Raw genomic sequence first — 14265 nt, forward strand, 5'->3', positions numbered from 1 at the left:
CAAACTCTTCTCCATCTTATCACTATTCGGAACTGGAAAAGCCAACTCCGCATGCGCCGAAGAACGTAGAAAACATGCGACAACTTTTTGGGACCCGAATGGCGCCCTCGGAGTGAGGATAGCGCATGCGTAAATGCGCCGGAAGCCGTTAGCCCGTGGATAAGTCTCCGGGTAACCCCGCGTGCGGCCTTTTTCTGCCTGAGCCAGCGAGCGGGACGCGGGCAGGTGAGGGGAGCGTCTCCATCTGAGCTTTTTACCTTCGCGAGGCTGAGAGGGCGGCGACGGGATCCTGTTTGGTCCGAGGGTGGGAACGAGGAGAGACTCTGAGGGAAAGGCCTGGAGGGGTCGGTGGGCAGAATCCGTTGAAAAATGAGGCCGGGGAGCCCTGGAGAGCACGTGATCCGTGCGGAGAAATCTTTAGACGCGGTGGCATAACCTAACCTAACATTCAGTTAAGAAAATAAAATAAAATGTAACATGAGCCTTGGTGGAGCAGTGGGCTAATGCCTCCTTAAGTAACACCAGCTGCCTGCAATTAGTGCAGGTTCGAGTCCCACCAGGCTCAAGGTTGACTCAGCCTTCCGAGGTAGGTAAAATGAGGACCCAGATTTATTTTATTTATTCGGTTTATATACCGCCCTATTCCCAAAGGACTCAGGGCGGTTTACAAGGCAAAATTTAAAAACAATCCAATATAAAATTAAAATTAAATTAAGTCTAGCCGCAAAAATTAAATCACAATTTAAAAACATTAAACCCCTCAGTCCAGTCCAGATAGCTCAAAGCTGACTTTGTAATAATGCCGCTGGGGTGTGTGTGAAAGCCCTAATAAAGCAGGCATATACATAGAATGAAGGCTACGTTTAATTTTTTCTTAACTTTTGTATTTTTGTATTTTTATATGTTTGCCCTGTTTACCGCCCTGAGTCCTTCGGGAGAAGGGCGGTATACAAATAAAATTATTATTATTATTATTATTACTGCTAAGCACATTTGATTTGTGCTTAGATTGTAAGCCGCCCTGAGTCTTCGGAGAAGGGTGGGATATAAATGGGATTAAAAATAAATAAATAAAAAAACATAAAGCAATTCTGAGGCGTATTTTGTAGGCCGGGGAGCCCTCTATAACCCGGCACCCTTCCAATATATGCTGGGACTTGAATTACTTCATGGCTCCAGCGTGGTCATGCTGACTGAAATGGGAGTTGTAAGTCCCAATCCCAGTATAGAGGAATGGGGAGATTGGGCTTTAAATCTTGGACCAGTGAACTTTTTTTTTTTTGGTGATCTTTTGTCACCACCTAATTTCCGAAACGAACTTTCCCGAAGGAGAAATGTTTTTAAGTTACAGTGCTTCCAAGTATAGGCGTCTCGGTGTAGCCGTTCTGAGAGAGAGAAGGACTTTTTGAGTGTGAAGAAGGTTGTACCTCGTGAGATTTTTTTTCACTTTGAATCACTTGTATGATTCTGCACTGCTCTTCATTTTACTTATGGCTGTATCGGTATTTTATTACCTTCTGTCCCTTTATACCGTAGTACATATTCCATTCTCCCCTCCCCTCCAGCTTTTTCTTCACATTTCTTCTGCTCACCTGTCCCTCCAGCTAATTTGTGTAAACAGCGTCAACAACAGCCTCCAAAATGTATGGAATGTATATGCTCTTTTGGTAATAACACACCACATTATTAGCAATATTTAGATGATCTGACAAGTGTGCATTTGAAAAGAGGGAATGTAACAGTAATACATTAGTAAGTAAAGCTTACAACAATATAATTGGTCTTGTTATCTGGCACCTAACTGTTAAATGAATGAGCATGTACCGGACCATGTTTTTCCAGGAACATGGGAATTACAGCCCATTTGGATTCTTTCTGATAGCTTCTCTACATCATTAGTATTGGTTATGAATTAGAGCTGCGCAATTCACAAGTGAAATGCTTCTTCCGTGTTATGAAAAGATAATTGAGACTAATTTGCATAGCGCAGCTAGAGCTTTGCCTGACATTGCCTATCCAGAAACTCAATATTAGGAGGGAGGAACAAGCTATTGAGGGAGGGAGGGAGGCCAATTCAGGACCTAACTGCTTTTTATTCTGTCTTTAGAATGACTGACTGGGAGACAGCCCCTGCTGTGGCAGAGACCCCTGATATCAAGCTGTTTGGAAAGTGGAGCACAGACGATGTTCAGATCAGTGATATCTCCCTGCAGGTATGAAAAGAGAAGTTACAGGTGGGAATTTTGGAAGTTGAGAACTGCAGACTGGTTTGTCTTCTGGCTGGAAGAAGAGTTTGATCCTGAGAGTTAATTTTAATTTAATTTTAATCCCATTTATATCCCGCCCTTCTCCGAAGACTCAGGGCGGCTTACAATCTAAGAAGCACAACTCAATGTGCTTAGCATTAGAGTTACCCTAACGCATGGCTCTTTATTCGTGTTTTTGTAGGATTACATTGCTGTGAAGGAGAAATATGCAAAGTATTTGCCCCACAGTGCTGGGCGCTATGCTGCTAAGCGCTTCCGTAAGGCCCAGTGCCCAATTGTGGAGCGCCTCACCAACTCCATGATGATGCACGGGCGCAACAACGGCAAGAAGCTCATGACTGTGCGCATCATTAAGCATGCTTTTGAGATCATCCATCTGCTCACAGGAGAGGTAAGCACGGGGAGAAAAGACTAATTTAATTTTTAATTTAATAATATTTCTATACCGCCCTTCTCCCGAAGGACTCAGGGCGGTGAACAGGGCAAGAATAAAAATACAGGATTACAAAAGTTAAAAAAATGATTAAATACATGCCCATATACTAAAAATACATCTTAAAACCCCAATAAAATGACAATAACAACCTCCTCCAGTCCCCTCATCCGGCCAGGCCAGCTTGTTCAAAAAAGTATGTTTTTAGCTCGCGGCGAAAGGAGCGGAGATCGGGTGCCGTCCGGAGCTCAACCGGTAGCTGATTCCATAGCTCCGGGGCGCCCACAGAGAAGGATCTCCCCCTGGGGGCCACCAATCGGCATTCTCTGACCGGTGGCACCCTGAGGAGGCCCTCTCTGTGGGAACGCACAGGGCGGAGGGAAGTTGATGCTGGCAGCAGGTGTTCCCTAAGGTACTCCGGACCCCTGCCATGTAGGGCTTTGAACACCATTACTAGTACCTTGAATCTCACCCGGAAGACAACTGGTAACCAATGCAGCTCACGGAGCAGAGGTGTAACGTGGGAGTATCGGGAGACTCCCAACACAACTCTCGCGGCTGCATTCTGTACCAGTTGGAGCTTCCGGGTGGTCCTCAAGGGCAGCCCCATGTAGAGAGCGTTGCAGTAGTCTAGTCGAGAGGTCACGAGCGCGTGAGTGACCGTGCATAGATCATCCCGGCTTAGATAGGGCCGCAACTGGCGCACCAGGCGAACCTGGGCAAAAGCCCCCCTAGTCACAGCCCCTATGTGGTCTTCCAAGGTGAGCCGTGAATCTAGGAGGACTCCCAAGTTGCGAGCCCTATCTACGGGGGGGTAATAGTTCACCCCCCATAGAAAGAGGTGGAATATCCGAATAAACCCGGGATGAAGGTATGCAAAGCCACTCAGTCTTGTCGGGGTTGAGTTGAAGTCTGTTCCTCCCCATCCAGACCCGAACCGCCTCCAGGCAACGGGACATCACGTTGAGGGCATCACTGCCTGCTAAGCTATGGAGCAGGAAAATACTGTGAAATGAGGTATTACTTGAAGGGGGCCAAGAGAAGGAGAGATGAAGTCACACTAGAAATAAATAGCTATACTATGAATGAGGCATAAGCCATGTACCTGGAATTACAGGCCTGATAAAGCTACATTTGATGGACAGCTATTATGTTTGCTCATTTTTCTCAAGAAGCACTTGACTAATTTTTAGTTTAAGGAATAGAGATACTGCAAACAGTTTTATCAGTTTTGGAACATGGCCCCAGTGCTTTTCAACATCATCAATGATTTGCATGAGGGGATAGATGGGAACTAATCAGCTTTGCAGACGACACCAAACTGGCAGTAGTAGCTAACACTCCAGAAGATAGACTTGAACAAAATGAAATTCAGTGGTGAAAAAAGTAAGGTTCTACATTTAGGCAAGCAAAACCAAATGCACAGGTACAGTATAGGTCAGACATGTCAAACACAAGGCCCGGGGGCCCGGATCCAACCCGCGAAGTGGTTTCATGCGGCCCGTGAAGCCATCCTGGAAACAGTGAGGGAACGGCCCCCACTGCCTTGGCCCTGGCCCAGAGACCCTCCTCCTGCCAGAGACCCTCAGATCTGTCCCACTCCTGCCCAAGCCCCCATAGGCACCCTTGATGCCAACTATGTAGAGCTGGCCATGCCCACCCAGTAGGCCATAAGCACTCTAGCCACGCCCACCCAGTAGGCCACGCCCACCCTGGCCATACCCCCCTGGCCCCCTGAGGGCAACTGCAATGCTGATGCAGCCCTCAATGAAATTGAGTTTGACACCCCTGGTATAGGTGGTACCTTGCTCAATAGTAACAGAGAGGGATTTTGGAATCCTAGTGGACAATCACTTAAATATGAGCCAGCCGTGTGCTGCAGCTGCCAAAAAAGCCAACAGTGCTAGGCTGAATTAACAGGGATAGAATCAAGATCACATGGAGTGTTAATACCACTTTACAATGCCTTGGTAAGGCCACACTTGGAATATTGCATCCAGTTTTGGTCACCACAATGTAAAAAAGATGCTGAGACTGTAGAAAGAGTACAGAAAAGAGCAACAAAGATGATCAGGAAACTGGCGGCTAAAACATATAAGGAACGGTTGCTAGAATTCGGTATGTCTAGAAGGACAAGGGGTGACATGATAGCAGTTTTCCAATATCTCGGGTTGCCACAAAGAAGGGGGTCAAGCTATTCTCCAAAGCACCTGAAGGCAAGACAAAAAGCAACGGATGGAAATTAACCAAAGAGAGAGGCAACCTAGAACTAAGGAGAAACTTCCTGACAGTTAGAACAATTAATCAGTGGAACAACCTGCCTCCAGAAGCTGTGAATGCTTCTCTTTTAAGAAGAGATTGGACAGTCATTTGTCTGAAATGGTATAGGGTTTCCTGCCTGAGCAGGGAGTTGGACTAGAAGATCTCCAAGGTCCCTCTCTATTATTATTATTCATCTTTCTCACAATAAGATGGTGGCTGTCTTAATACAATGCAGTCCATTGCTGTAGAAAGCACAGAGAGAGAGAGAGAGAGAGAGACTGGAGAGAGAGAGACTGGAGAGAACCATTCCAAACAAATGAGAACAAGAAAATAGATTAAGTTTAGGGCATCTGGAAAAAGTGTGCAAACATCTAATTCAAACAGGTATAAAAGAAAAGGGGAAGCAATCATACTTGGTAATTCCGTTACCAGTCTACATGTAGGCCAGACATGTCAAACTTGTGACGTCGCGCAATGAATCCGGAGAGTTTTGCCATTGAAGGCAATGGGGTGGGCGTGGCTTCCGGATGATGCGTCCGGCCCACGGGGCAGCAGTTTGACACCCTTGATGTACGTGGTCCTTGTTTAGTAAATGCAACTGTTGGGATTGGCAACTCTTTCTAAGAAAAATGGTTGCTAAGTGAAACTGACTGCTTATGATCTTATTTCAGCTTTGCTTTACAAACCTGCAAACATTGTAAACGTGTGGGTCCCAAAGTTACTTATTCGTCACTGTCATATCTGACAGATCACTGTACCAGGCAATCTAAAGAAGAACTGCCTGTAAAAAGTAGACTTTTGTCTTCTGTGCAGTTTATTCCTTGGTCTGGTCTGCCTCATAGGGCTGACAGTTGCTTTGTTGTTAAGGCCTGCAAAAAGTAGATGCTGGGGAACTGCTGCCTAAGAAATGGAAGATAAGAGTTTGCTGGTGAATATTTGGTGACAAGCAGCCTCAGATTTCTACTTGTGCCATAAAGTAACTAAAAACATTTCAAAAAAGTTAGACACAAATCAGTATCAACGGATGTCACTTGCTTAGTGCTCCCCTGACTTGGTAGCTACTTTATAGAGATAATTGCAGGTTTCTGGAGTTCCCCCAGTGTCATCTTGATTCGGCTAGCATTTAGAAAGGCAATTATGAATAATTAAAATTTGAACATTTTATTTATTCATTGCATTTCAATACCACCTGTTTTATCTGACTCAGGGCAGCTAATAATAAAAACATCACAAAATATAAAAGCATAAATAAGAACTTAGTTGAAAACAGAATTAAAAGATAAGGTTGCAGTATTAAAATTTTTATAAAATGGAAAAGACACCTTCAAGATAGCAACCATCCCTAAGGTTGCCTATCACTCTTCAATCCCCATGCTAATTGGCAGAACCAAGTCTTAAAAACTTTCTGAAGGCCAGAAGCTATAATTTGGGGAGAGATCTCTCCTGTTAAAACTCTTGGGAGGGATGAACTAAAAACTCATAAAACAAAATTGGTATTTATTAAACTTTGGTTTTCTTTAACACCTGTTCTCTTTTTTTTACTTTTATGTTTTAATACGTACAGAAAATTTAAAAGTGATGGGGAACCTCCAAAACAGGGGAAAGGAAACAATAAAAATAGAGCAGTTATTTCAGGCACATCATTAAATCTTGACCCTATGTAAGAATATTGATCAGTCTTTCAATTATATTGGTCGAGAGCTAATTCACCATTGCTGTATTTGCTGCAGACAAATTGAAACCATGTACTTTGCAACTGTTTTATCAAACTATCTTGTGCACAGTACTTAATCAAAGGCAATATCTATAATATGCTAGATTACTATCAGTATTTTGACTTCAGTGTTTAAACCAGGATTTTTATATGCTTTTACAATTAATTACATAGTCTTCCTGAGGAGATTGGAAAAAAAGCGTATTACAAAAAACATTATTATTCATCTCCAGTCATTGACCAATGTCAGAAATAAAGGCCTTTTTGCACTTGTTCAGGTCTAAAAAAATGGGCTACCAGGTGTTTATAGATTTATTTTGGCCACAACAGTTCCATCTCCATGATGATGTTCACAGATTGCAATCAGACTAAGGCATCTCTTGATATAGTGCTCCTTAGAGCATGTGTTGTAGGAAAGTCAATTTGATTCCCTTTGCTTTCTTCAGAGCAGTTGCTGCAAAGTGATTGTTACAGAAGTATTTTATAACCAGTGCACATTTTTTTTCTGGGTTGAGGGCTGTATTTATTTGTGTGGCAGGGTCTGGATGAGTGGACAGAGACAGTGGGACAGTGTAGTTATTTCTGCTTGGTTAGTTTCAGGATAAATATTTATTCATACCTGAGGGAGATTCTAGAAATTACACAGACACAGAATCATTCTAGTATTACTGCTATTTCCTTTATTGGTGAAATAATAACATTTGTAACTAACAGGCTGTACTTTTAAAAAGTGTCTCTGCTTTCTGGCAACTGAAGGTTCCATTTATGTGCCTCTTAATACAAGGAGGAAACAATAATATTGGAGAACAGCTGAAGTATCTATGGTAGAAAATGGGGGAAAGTGACATAGGCAAGATAGATTTTCTCTTTGTTTGGAACAATGCATTAAAGATAAAAAAAGGAATTTGAGGAATCCCAATTCATTGGCAACTCTTTGGTTGGGTGAAGTGGGAAGAAATTTTCATAAGTGGCATGGATGACAGAAGAGGAGATTACAATAATTTAGAAGAAAACTAGGAATGTGCTAACTATGTTTCATTTTGTTCCAAAATAAGTTAATCCAGCTGTTCCAAAGGTGATCTGGTACTTTCCCAGAAGTAGATCTCCCAGAACAAGCTGGGTTCATGATGTTTCATACATAGTCTGTCACCAAATGCCTCTGCCCAAAATAGTGACACTACAGTTGTATATAACTGTAGAACAATTATAGTTAGTCCTCGACTCATTTAGTGATCATTAAAAGTTATATCGGCAGTGAAAAAAGCAATTTGTGACTGTTTCATACTTATGACAGTTGTATCCCCAGGGTCACATGATCAAAATTCAGACACTTGGCAATATTTATGACGGTTGCAGTGTCCCAGGGTCATGTGATCATCTTTTGTGACCTGACAAGCAAAGTCAATGAGGTAGCCAGATTTACTTAGCCAGATTACTAACTTAAAAACTCCAGTAATTCATTTAACAACTGTGGCGAGAAGGATTGTAAAATGGGGCAAAACTCAATTATCAAATGTCTCATTTAGCAACAGAAATTTTGAGCTTAATTACGGTCGTGAGTCAAGAACTACCTGTACAACTAAAGATGCAATTGGAGAATTCCACATACATAAACATTCTGTTAGCTTAATTTTTTTTGCCCTTGCAGTTTTAGAGAAGGATTTCAATAAGGTAAAGATTAAAATTTAGAAATGCAGATTATTTAAGCGCTAATCATTATTTGCAATGTGCTCTTCTTGAAACTGGCTGTAAAATATTTAACATTTTAGACTATATTTTTGAGTAACATTGTCTCTAATCGTTTCCCAGACTTGACTTGGATGTAGTTTAAACCTTGCTTCTTCTTCTTCTTCTTTTTTTTTTTTTTTTTTGTTCCAGAATCCCCTCCAAGTCCTGGTGAATGCCATCATCAACAGTGGCCCTCGTGAAGACTCCACCCGTATTGGTCGTGCTGGCACAGTGAGGAGGCAGGCTGTTGATGTGTCACCACTGCGTCGTGTCAATCAGGTAGGGGTATTTATCAAGAGGGCTAGATTGATATAGACTCAGCTGACTCTCTTGTGAACATATCTCCTGTGTCTTCCCATAGGCTATTTGGTTACTTTGCACCGGGGCACGTGAAGCTGCCTTCCGAAACATAAAGACCATAGCTGAGTGTCTAGCAGATGAGCTGATAAATGCAGCCAAGGTAAGAATAAATGAATGGAGAGCTGTGGAGAAGATGGCTCTTTGGTTTAAGAGGCCGTAGACCTAGGAATCAAATATATGAATCTTAAAAGAGTATTTACCTTGGCCCATCTGAGACATTTCAACCAGCAGGAGCCCAAGAGCTGTGGTGCTAAATTGCATCTCACAGGAGCAGCGTATATTTGTTTATTTGGGGTTGGGCCTATGAAAGCTTTTTCAATACAGTAGGTGGCAAAATGACCTCTAAGATGAAATAATTTTCATAGTATGGTATTTTGTAGTAAATCTTTTGATAGTATCCGAAAGTGTTGTGAGATTTAAATAATAACAATCTCGTGGTATTTCAAACCAAAACATCAAATTTATTAGTGACCTTTAAGCTATTCAAGAATTTTGTGGCTGCCTTTGTTGTTGTATAGGATGATGCCCCTAAAGTTAGCTTGGCTGGATTAAACATTAGTTTTAAGGTGCAGCACAATTCTTTCCTGCCTTTACTCTAGTCCCTACTGTTTAATGCTTGGTAAAAAATAGTTAGCATTGCAAGTAGCCTGCAAGCATTAGCAATAAACAGAAAATGCAGGTCCATACAACTCTAGCACTGTGAAATTTAATTTTTTTGCTCAATTTCATTGGTATGCATAGCCACCCATCTTATACAATGACTTGGGCAGAATTAAGAATTAAATAGAAATAAACTCATATTAGTAGCAAAACAAACACAAATTAGTAACCAAAAATTATGACACTGAGTCCAATAGCCAGTGGTATGGTGGCTTCCATCTCACAGATCCTCTTAATTTTCTGATACCACCCCCCCCCCCAAAAAAAAAAAAACAACCCTGGGAACATAGCCACATTGCTAAGGCAAGTGTCTCTTAAATGGCTAGTATGAACAGTGTTAACAGCTGGTGATATTCTGGCATGTACCATAAAGGTTTCTGCTGTAGTGATAGCTGACTGGCTTTTTCAGCCATTTACGTGGAAACTGCTCCGTTGCTATCCCTCCCATTTATCTGAGATGTTTGGAGGGTGGGAGAGAAGGCGAGACTTACATGGATGTTTTCAGTGACAACGTCGGGTGGGGTGCGTGGTTGCTTCAACTGTTAACTGTATTTGTTCCTAGGGTTCCTCCAACTCCTACGCCATCAAGAAAAAGGATGAGCTGGAGCGTGTGGCCAAGTCCAACCGTTAAAAAGAGTTGTTCCTGGAAACCAAAGCAAATAAATCCTCATTTTCATACTGTTACACTTTTTTTGTGTTGCAGTTCCCTTGTTGAAGCAGATGGGTCTTTTTCTTTGATTTGAGGGAATTGCCTGGTTGGGTTATAATAGACATTTCATTTCATTTCATTTCATTTATTATATTTGTATACCGCCCTTCTCCCGAAGGACTCAGGGCAGTGAACAGGGCACATAAAAAATACAGAATACAAAAATTAAAAAAAAATTAAATAAGAGCCTGAGCTAAAAATAGTAGAATAATAAAAATCCCCAATAAAAACCCCAGCACATCCCCCATCAGGCCAGGCCGGCTTGCTCAAATAGATGGGTCTTCAGACCGCGTCTGAAGGAGCGAAGGTCAGGCGCCGTCCGGAGCTCAACCGGCAACAGATTCCATAAGTCCGGGGCGCCCACAGAGAAGGCCCTCCCCCTGGGGGCCACCAGCTAACATTCTCTGACCGGTGGCACCCTGAGAAGGCCCTCTCTGTGGGAGCGCACAGGGCGGAGGGAAGTTGACGCCGGCAGCAGGTGGTCCCTGAGGTACTCCGGACCCATGCCATGTAAGGACTTAAAGACCATTACCAAAACCTTGAACCTTGACATGATATCTGGAGCTCCTTTTCTTTTTCAAATAATTTTACTAAGAGCCATAAATGGATAAAAGTCAATATATAAACTACAAAAATACGAACAGAAAAATACAAGAGAAAGAAGTAAAGTCATTTCTCCTTTCATCCCATCAGGTAAAAACCAATTTTAGTATCTTGTCACCGTCTCTGAGCAGCTCATCTCTTAGATTTAAAATAAATCCATATCTTTGTCCGCAGAAGTTCAGTAAGGACAACCTGATGTAACGATTACCTTCTTTTAACCCTGGTCAAACAAGCCACTATTAAAGACTTCCCCTGAGTTTTTAAAACTATTCTTTAACCCCTTCAAAAAAAATACCGGAGATAGTTTGCTGATTATTTGTGTATCTTCAGAACTTTTAACAGATTTCATTTGTATCAATAAGTAAAATGTATCTCTTTGTTTATCATTTCTAAAAAACATTTCCAAATCTTAGCAAAGCTCTTTTGTTTATCCAGAAGAATAAAAATGATCTAGTTTCCTTTTTAAATATCTGTTCACTTCCGTTGGGAAACAAGACACATCAGATCCATTTACATTACATTTAAATACCCCTTTAATTTAATTTCATAAACATCCATTGCAGCTCCTTTTATTTAACAACTTCATTTAAACACACTCTTGTCAATTTTATCAATCATTTTAGCCATTCTCTCCAAAAACGTGGCTGGGAGGTATTCAAAAGTTCGCAATTCTATACTGTGGCTGTACTGTCCACCCTTGAAGGTCTCATTATTATTAAAAATACCAAAGCAATCTCCATTTTCCCGTGATAAAATATCTTCCATAATTCAAAACTATAATTCCAAATTGCTTTGGCCACTTAATCTGTTGGTAATTTTCCAAAATAGTACCCTCTTGCTGCATATTCCAAAAAGTTGTTAACCGTCCTATTGGCATATAATGATGATGATAACTTTATTGTCACTTTGAATGTACACCAATCGGCATACATCAAAATGAAATTTCGTTGCATACAGCTCTCAAAGGGTCACCACCTCCGATATATACTCCTTGTTCGTGGCCCACTCAAATTTCACATTGTCCATTTTAGTCTCTAGGGAGTGAACGATGGCAAACAGGACAGATGGAAATGGGGCTCCATGTGGATTAGCCCTCAAATTCGCTTGTATTCTGACAACCTCGCCTTCTTTCCTTTTTCTGATCCTGACTCTTCCTTTTCCTTTAAGAGGCCTTGCTTCTTTTCACCCCTGGAGCACGCTGACGCTGCCACCAACTCCTCCAAAAGCCTCTCTCTCTCTTCCTCTGGGCCTGCCGACAGCCTCATCCAGTTCCTTCGCTCCATAAGCTCCAGGTCCTCACCTCCTCTGCCTCCTCTGGAAACAGCCCTGATTTGCAGTAGAATCCATCACTGGGCCAGCAGTCAGATCTTGCTGCTGGCAGAACAAATTCAAACAGCGCCAACGACTTTTAACGGTCTCACCAACAGTTCCAAAACAACTAGAAACTCTCCAAGCCAGCAAAGATTGTCGGTCGTATGTCGTACGTTACCTTAATTCCACCATGTTGCTCAAACACATTAAAATCTTCCTGATCATGTGGCCTATAGCCCTTACTATCCCTCCCAAAACTATTCGCCTTCAAGAGCCAATGCAGCTGCAGCCATTCCAGGCGCCGCCATCTTATGCAGCAAAAGAAACTCGTGGGACATTATTTTACCAAGAGTATAACTGATAGATCCATACAGGCACAGAAGAAGCGAAGCTAGCATAATTAATTCCCCCTTTTCCCATTTGGGCCACCCATTGTCCACCAATTCAACACATCCTTTTTATTTTGGGAAAACAGTCTGCACCTTTGCGCACGGCCTTGGAAGTGTCAGGATTTTCTCAGGCTGCAAACAGCTCGCATAAATTCCTCATCTCCCTCCCAGTTCCCAATACATTCCAAACATTTCCCTTCCTGCTCCCTTCATTTCTGTTGTCAAGCTGTGAGCAGAGATGCATTACAAGTCAGCCTTGACATGGTGTATTTTTTAAACTTTAAAATCAAATTTACATAATCTTTTAAAGAGGTAGAAACTCACCTGAATGCATTAAAACCTTATTGATCCAAGTGGTCTTAATCTCTCCAATATACAAAAAATAATCCAAGCCAAATGATTCAAGATATGAAAGTTGTTCAAACTTAATATCCGTAAAAGCTGCTTTGTAACCACTCGTAAGCTGATTGTAAAAAAACGGAAGTTTCTATTCATGAGGAATGACTGCCTGAAATCACATTGGATGATCTCATTGATCTTCACTCAAGAAAAATTAGACCAGCTTGGATCCAGCATCCAGCCACGATTCCCTTCACAAGAGCTGTCTTGCTAGCCAGCAAAAGCCACAGTGTGTCAGCTCACCGTGGTGCTCGCAGGAACTCATATCTGGGGCTTCTTTCTAAAGGGGCCTTTTGGAAGATGAGCTGTGATTTGGGCCAATAATCCAGAATGTGGACTGCGCAGTTCAACATGACAATAAGGGAGAAATGAAGTTCTAAAAGCACCATACCATTGATGTAGGGACTGCTATTCCTATAGTCTATTGATCATTCAAGGTCCTTTTTTAAAAAAATTTTTGTAAAGGATTAGATTTATATCCTATGTTTTGTTTAGGAAGTCAAGGTGGTGTAGACGGTATCCCTCCACCTATTTTTCCTCTCAAGAACAACCCTCTTAGGCTTGAGAGACAGTAGCACAAAGTCACCCAGGAGCGTCTGCAGTTCAGGTGGACTAGATGCAGGATCTACACTACTCAACAGTCCAACACCTCCTCCAATATGCTAGCCTTCTTATCTTTCCCAATTGTATTTATGCACATGTATTTTCTTTAGTCATGTTTCATGGCAAAGCCCCACACGTCAGCTTTATATTTGAACAGTCATAGAAGTGCAACAAATTTATCGCACTGAAGAGGTCAGCAGACTCCACTATAAAGAGGTCTTTTGAAGCTTGAAGACTGACTTTAAAATGTTAGCACATTGCCTACCTGAATAGTGTTAGCCTACTAATATCATTGCTTGCTACTGAGAGTAAGAAAAGGTGTTTCAGTATTGACCTTTCTACAGACCCCTTGTTAGTTGTTTGGAAAATAGAATGGGCTTTTAATCCCATCAAAATCATTCTGTTCATTGTCATGGTTTCGTACACTCAAGCACAGGAAATCGAAGAGCCAAGGCAATTCAAATAAATACAGGTTTAATGCATGCTAACTCTTCAAGAATCTGAACTACTAATGGTTAAAGCAAATTAGCATTAGATCAGAGTCAGTAGAATTCAAGGTGGGCTGGACTTTGATCTCCCGTGAGCATGAAGAAATTCAAGACTAATGACCTGCTTGACCCCTCCCTTGGGCTCAGCCTGGTCCTCTACTACATGCACGTTGCGGTGGTAAATTTCTATAGAATTCCCCCTGCCCAATCTACTTTTGAATCGATTTTTTTTTTAAAAAAATTGTATGAAATCTGCTTAAGGTGGGATGCAACATATCAACAAGCTGATGGCTTTATTTGTTATTAGATTTATATCCTGGTTTATATTTTGTATGAATC

At 41.7% G+C, this 14265-nt stretch overlaps 1 protein-coding gene across 1 annotated transcript; it reads left to right on the top strand.

Annotated features, from left to right (window-relative positions):
* Positions 1-120: 120 nt before the first annotated feature.
* RPS5 (ribosomal protein S5) lies at positions 121-10140 on the top strand. The gene is made up of 6 exons (XM_083355929.1): positions 121-225; positions 2108-2213; positions 2449-2658; positions 8555-8683; positions 8766-8864; positions 9987-10140. Exons 2-6 carry the CDS (start codon positions 2109-2111, stop codon positions 10053-10055), a joined length of 612 nt encoding a protein of 203 aa, XP_083212055.1. The 5' UTR covers positions 121-225; position 2108; the 3' UTR covers positions 10056-10140.
* The last annotated feature ends 4125 nt before the right edge of the window (positions 10141-14265 follow it).

Source organism: Vipera ursinii, assembly GCF_947247035.1.
Source record: "Vipera ursinii genome assembly, chromosome: 2".
Taxonomy (NCBI): domain Eukaryota; kingdom Metazoa; phylum Chordata; class Lepidosauria; order Squamata; family Viperidae; genus Vipera; species Vipera ursinii.

What these genes read in the sequence shown, in the direction of transcription:
- RPS5 (XM_083355929.1), top strand. Translation starts at nt 2,109, where the DNA reads ATGACTGACTGGGAGACAGCCCCTGCTGTGGCAGAGACCCCTGATATC. An exon ending in TCAGTGATATCTCCCTGCAG is followed by an intron (nt 2,214 to 2,448) that starts GTATGAAAAGAG and finishes GTGTTTTTGTAG; the next exon opens with GATTACATTGCTGTGAAGGA. An exon ending in TCCATCTGCTCACAGGAGAG is followed by an intron (nt 2,659 to 8,554) that starts GTAAGCACGGGG and finishes TTTTTGTTCCAG; the next exon opens with AATCCCCTCCAAGTCCTGGT.